Raw genomic sequence first — 3,842 nt, forward strand, 5'->3', positions numbered from 1 at the left:
CCCCGTGTTTTGTGGTCTGGTCTGAGCCGGCCTCTTAGAGCCTCGCTCCCCGATTGTCCCCAAAAGGGGGGGCGGACGCTGCGTAAAGGGCCCTGGGCTGAGGCTGCTCCGTCTGGGAGCCTTTCCCCGGCGGGTTAGGCTTGACTTGAACCAATCCCTGTGAATCCCGGGGGGGGGGGGGAGCGGCCAAGGGGCGCCAGGCCCACCGTGCAGGCCGACTGTGGTGGCAGGACAGGGCTCCGGGCCTTCCCCAGCCCGCCTTGGCCCCCAGAGTGGCTTGTGGAGACGCTGAGACCTGTGACTGCCGATGTCTGTTGGCATGTCCTGCTTCTGATTCTGTGGGGGCAGCCATAATAAACGCCACGTGAACTGGGGCACGGAGGAAGACTTTGGGGAGCAGGCGGGCACCCGGCTGAGTGCCGAGCAGAGTGAGAGTGGCTGGGAATTGGGGGAGTGGGGGGGCTGCCAGGCCAAGGCCTGCCCCCAGAAGAGCTCAGGGAACGGAGGCAGGACGGGGCCCAGATGTCCAGAAGGAAGTCCAGGTGGCAGGTGGTCGAGGGCTGGCGACACGGCTCTGGATGGAGCCAGGCCTGGAGATGGCAAAGCCTGGGTTCAGGTGTGGCCTCAAGTGCTGCCTTGCCGGGTGACCCTGGGCCACTCACTTGGGGTGGAGACACTGTACCCCACAGGTGCTAATGGGGGACTTCAGAGGGGGACACATCCACACTGCCCAGGAGCTGGCAGTGAGGCATGAGGAGACCCCAGTGCGAGGCTCTTGGGGGCAGCTGCCTCTGCTCCATTGACCCTGGGTGCTGCCCGCTAGCTCCAGGATTGCCCAAAAGAGCTCATGACAATCTAGGCCAGTGATGGTGAGCCTATAGCCCAGGTGCTGAAGATGACACATGGCTGCCCTCCCCCACACCCAGAGTTACTACTAGAAAGGCCAAGGGACTGGGGTGAGGCTGATCCTCTCCCCCGCCCCTCTGCCCAGCAGCCAATGGGAGCGCATGCTCGGGGCAGAGCTGGAGGGGAGGGGAGTGCGTGGGCCACTCCCCATCCTCTCTCTGCTCCCTGAGTACATTCCTCTTTCCCCGCCCCTCTGCCCAGCAGCCAATGGGAGCGCTTCTTCCCTCCCCTGTGTGGGGTAAAGGAGTGGGGCATGCGGGGGCACTGTATCTCTTAAAGGTTCACCATCACTGGCCTACTCAGTGCTAGGGGACAGCTAGTGGTTCTGTTATTCATGGTTTCCTATCACCTTTATTTTTCATTTATTCTTTTTGAGTTTGAACTTAAATATCCACAAACATGACCATCCGATGTGCTAAGATTTGAAGGGCAAAGTGCAAGCTAAAATCAATAGAACATCCCAAAAGTCCCCATCAATTCCTCTCCCAAACAAATGGGTTCTTTTTGTCATTTCTCTCACCGACTCCCTCCTTCCCCCTCAAAGAGAGCCCCACCCCCACCCCAGCTTTCCCGCCCCTGAAGCCTCTGAAGCCATGACGGCTCTCTGCATGGCCAAGTTTGTTCTCTTTTTCCATTCTTTTGGTCCCGGTGGACGTCTCTCATTTCTTCTCCCTTCACGCTGGGAAACACTATTTTCTCCTCTTTGTCAAATCTAGCTTTTTTAGGAAAAGGAAAAAAAATTGAACCTGATAGAGCTCAAAGGTAGAAAATGAGAAAAAGACTGAATGGGATGAAGGACACCATAAAGTGGAGGGACTGACTTTGGCAGCGCTGTCCGTGGCTGGGAGGAGGGGTTGGAAGCGGGGCTAGCGGAAGCCTTCGAAGAACCAGCCGATTTCCCCAGGAAAAGAGGAAGCAGGTGGCCAGCGTCTTCTGCAAGCCACTTGTTCTATGTCCGTGGAAATGTTTTTGGATTGCTCTCAAGAGTTTTTAAGAAAATTAATTGGGTCATTTGCAGACATGATAGCTCCGTTGATAGAATGACTTCAAGTTTGCAAAGCACTTTCCTTACTACCGACATTCCTCTTCCCAGGAAACACCGCAGCGAGGCCTTCCTTTTAGGAAATTTAGTGACTTACCTGCCATAATGTAATTCTAGTGAGATTTGAACAAGTGAGATCTGAAGATATGTGGGGCAGCTGGTGCGAATGAATGAATTAAAAAGCCTCCATCCCCCACTCTGGGCAAGGCACAAATCACGCCACTGCCCTCCAGGAGCTTCAGCTCGTCCCTCAGCAAACATTCGTTAAGCCCCAAGCTTGAGGGCCGCCCGACACAAACTACAGGGGAGGAGCCTCATCCAGCGCCTGAGACTCCCCTGGGGTGAGGGAGCCCCGACTGTAGGGGATGGAAATGGCTGAAACGTCTAGCGCGAGGGCCAGCCGGCAGGACTGAGCGTGGCCCCAGAGTGCAGCCGAGCTGGTCCTTTCTGGCTGCTCAAACCTCAGTTACCCCTGACTTCTCGCCGCACTGAATGGCAAGCGAGTGCTGCCGAGCCTAATAGCGTATTTAAGGTTTGCAAATACCCGCTGAACTCCTCACAACCCCTCTGAGAGGCGGCTGCCATTATTTCCACGGGACGGATGAGAAAAATGAGGTGGAGCTGCAGACGCAGAGACCCCCCTGCGCCATGCCCGGATCCCGTGCTCGGACAGGGCCGAACTCCCCCACCCAGGGAGCCTCTTTGATTCCCTAAGGTCCAGGGGCCATTCTTAGGGCATTTGAGGCCTCGGCTCCAGCCCACCCTTCCCATCCCTTGTGGGACCCCCCTCACGCCCCGAGCCCACGCTGCTCTCCCTTCTCTCGCGCCTGTTTGAAGCCCAACTTGTCCTCAAAGCTCAGCTCACAGGCCCCCATCGACAAGAACCTTTCCTGATAGCTGCCCAGGGATGGAGGGCGAAACGAGGGCCGGGAGGAGGAGCGAAGATGGCATTCCGAATAGCCCTCTGGAGTACCCCGGAGTATTGCAGAGCTCCCCATACGGGTCAGGTGAAAGGGGGAGGCGGGGTGTTTTGGAGGGCACGCATCAGCCTGGGACGAAACTTGGAAAAGGAAGAGAGGCCCGGCAGCCAGAATCGTGCTGTGTCCCACGCTGCTCGGGATGCTATGGGGCTCTCTGGGTCCGAGTGTCCCTGCTCAAGGGCAGAGGGCACGAGCAAAGTAGCGGGGTCATATCGAGAGCGGAGGCGAGGAAGAGCCTGAGCCCTTCCTGGTAACTAGCACAGCCTGGGGGTGCTGCCCATCGGAGGTTCGTCCATGGAGTGCCCTTGTGCTGACCTCAGAGGTTCGCGTCCCCAGAGCCCTGGCTGCCACCCGGCTTTCCGCGCTATCCCCGCCACCGTCAGGGTGTAGGGCGCCTGCGCGCTCCGTGCCCGCAGCAGCTCTCTCCTCCCCACAGCAGAGGGCAGCAGCTCGGCCGCCACCGCGCTTCCGGGTGGAAGTTCCGCCCCCGCGTCGGTCCAGGGCGGAAGCAGTCGGGGAACAGAGGCGGTCCCGCCAGCTGCAACCATGCCGGGGGATCACCGGCGTATCCGTGGGCCTGAAGAGTCACAGCCACCCTCACTGTACGCGCCGGCGCCCGACGAGGACGACGACGCCGCTGAAGAACGGGCGGGGGTGCCCCGTGACCCGGCTCGACTGCGGCCGGTGTACGCGCGCGCGGGCTTGCTGAGCCAGGCCAAGGGCTCAGCCTACTTGGAGGCCGGCCGCACCAAGGTGCTGTGCGCCGTGTCCGGGCCGCGGCCCGTGGAGGGAGAGCGCGGGGCGGCGGCGGGCGGCGCGGGTGGCCGCCTGCTCTGCGACTTCCGCCGGGCGCCTTTCTCTGGCCCACGGCGGCGGCGGCCGGCCGGGGCGGCGAGCGCGGGCGGCGGCAGCGC

At 60.5% G+C, this 3,842-nt stretch overlaps 1 protein-coding gene across 1 annotated transcript in view; it reads left to right on the forward strand.

Moving 5' to 3' along the window:
* Nucleotides 1–3,459: 3,459 nt before the first annotated feature.
* Nucleotides 3,460–3,842, forward strand: part of EXOSC6 (exosome component 6) — a 5,714-nt gene continuing 5,331 nt past the window's right edge. Inside the window, exon 1 of the mRNA XM_044659362.1 lies at nt 3,460–3,840. Coding sequence (XP_044515297.1) covers nt 3,475–3,840 — 366 coding nt within the window. The 5' untranslated portion in view covers nt 3,460–3,474. The remainder of the gene's footprint in view (nt 3,841–3,842) is intronic.

Source organism: Gracilinanus agilis, chromosome 2 (genome assembly GCF_016433145.1).
Source record: "Gracilinanus agilis isolate LMUSP501 chromosome 2, AgileGrace, whole genome shotgun sequence".
NCBI classification, from domain to species: Eukaryota; Metazoa; Chordata; class Mammalia; order Didelphimorphia; family Didelphidae; genus Gracilinanus; species Gracilinanus agilis.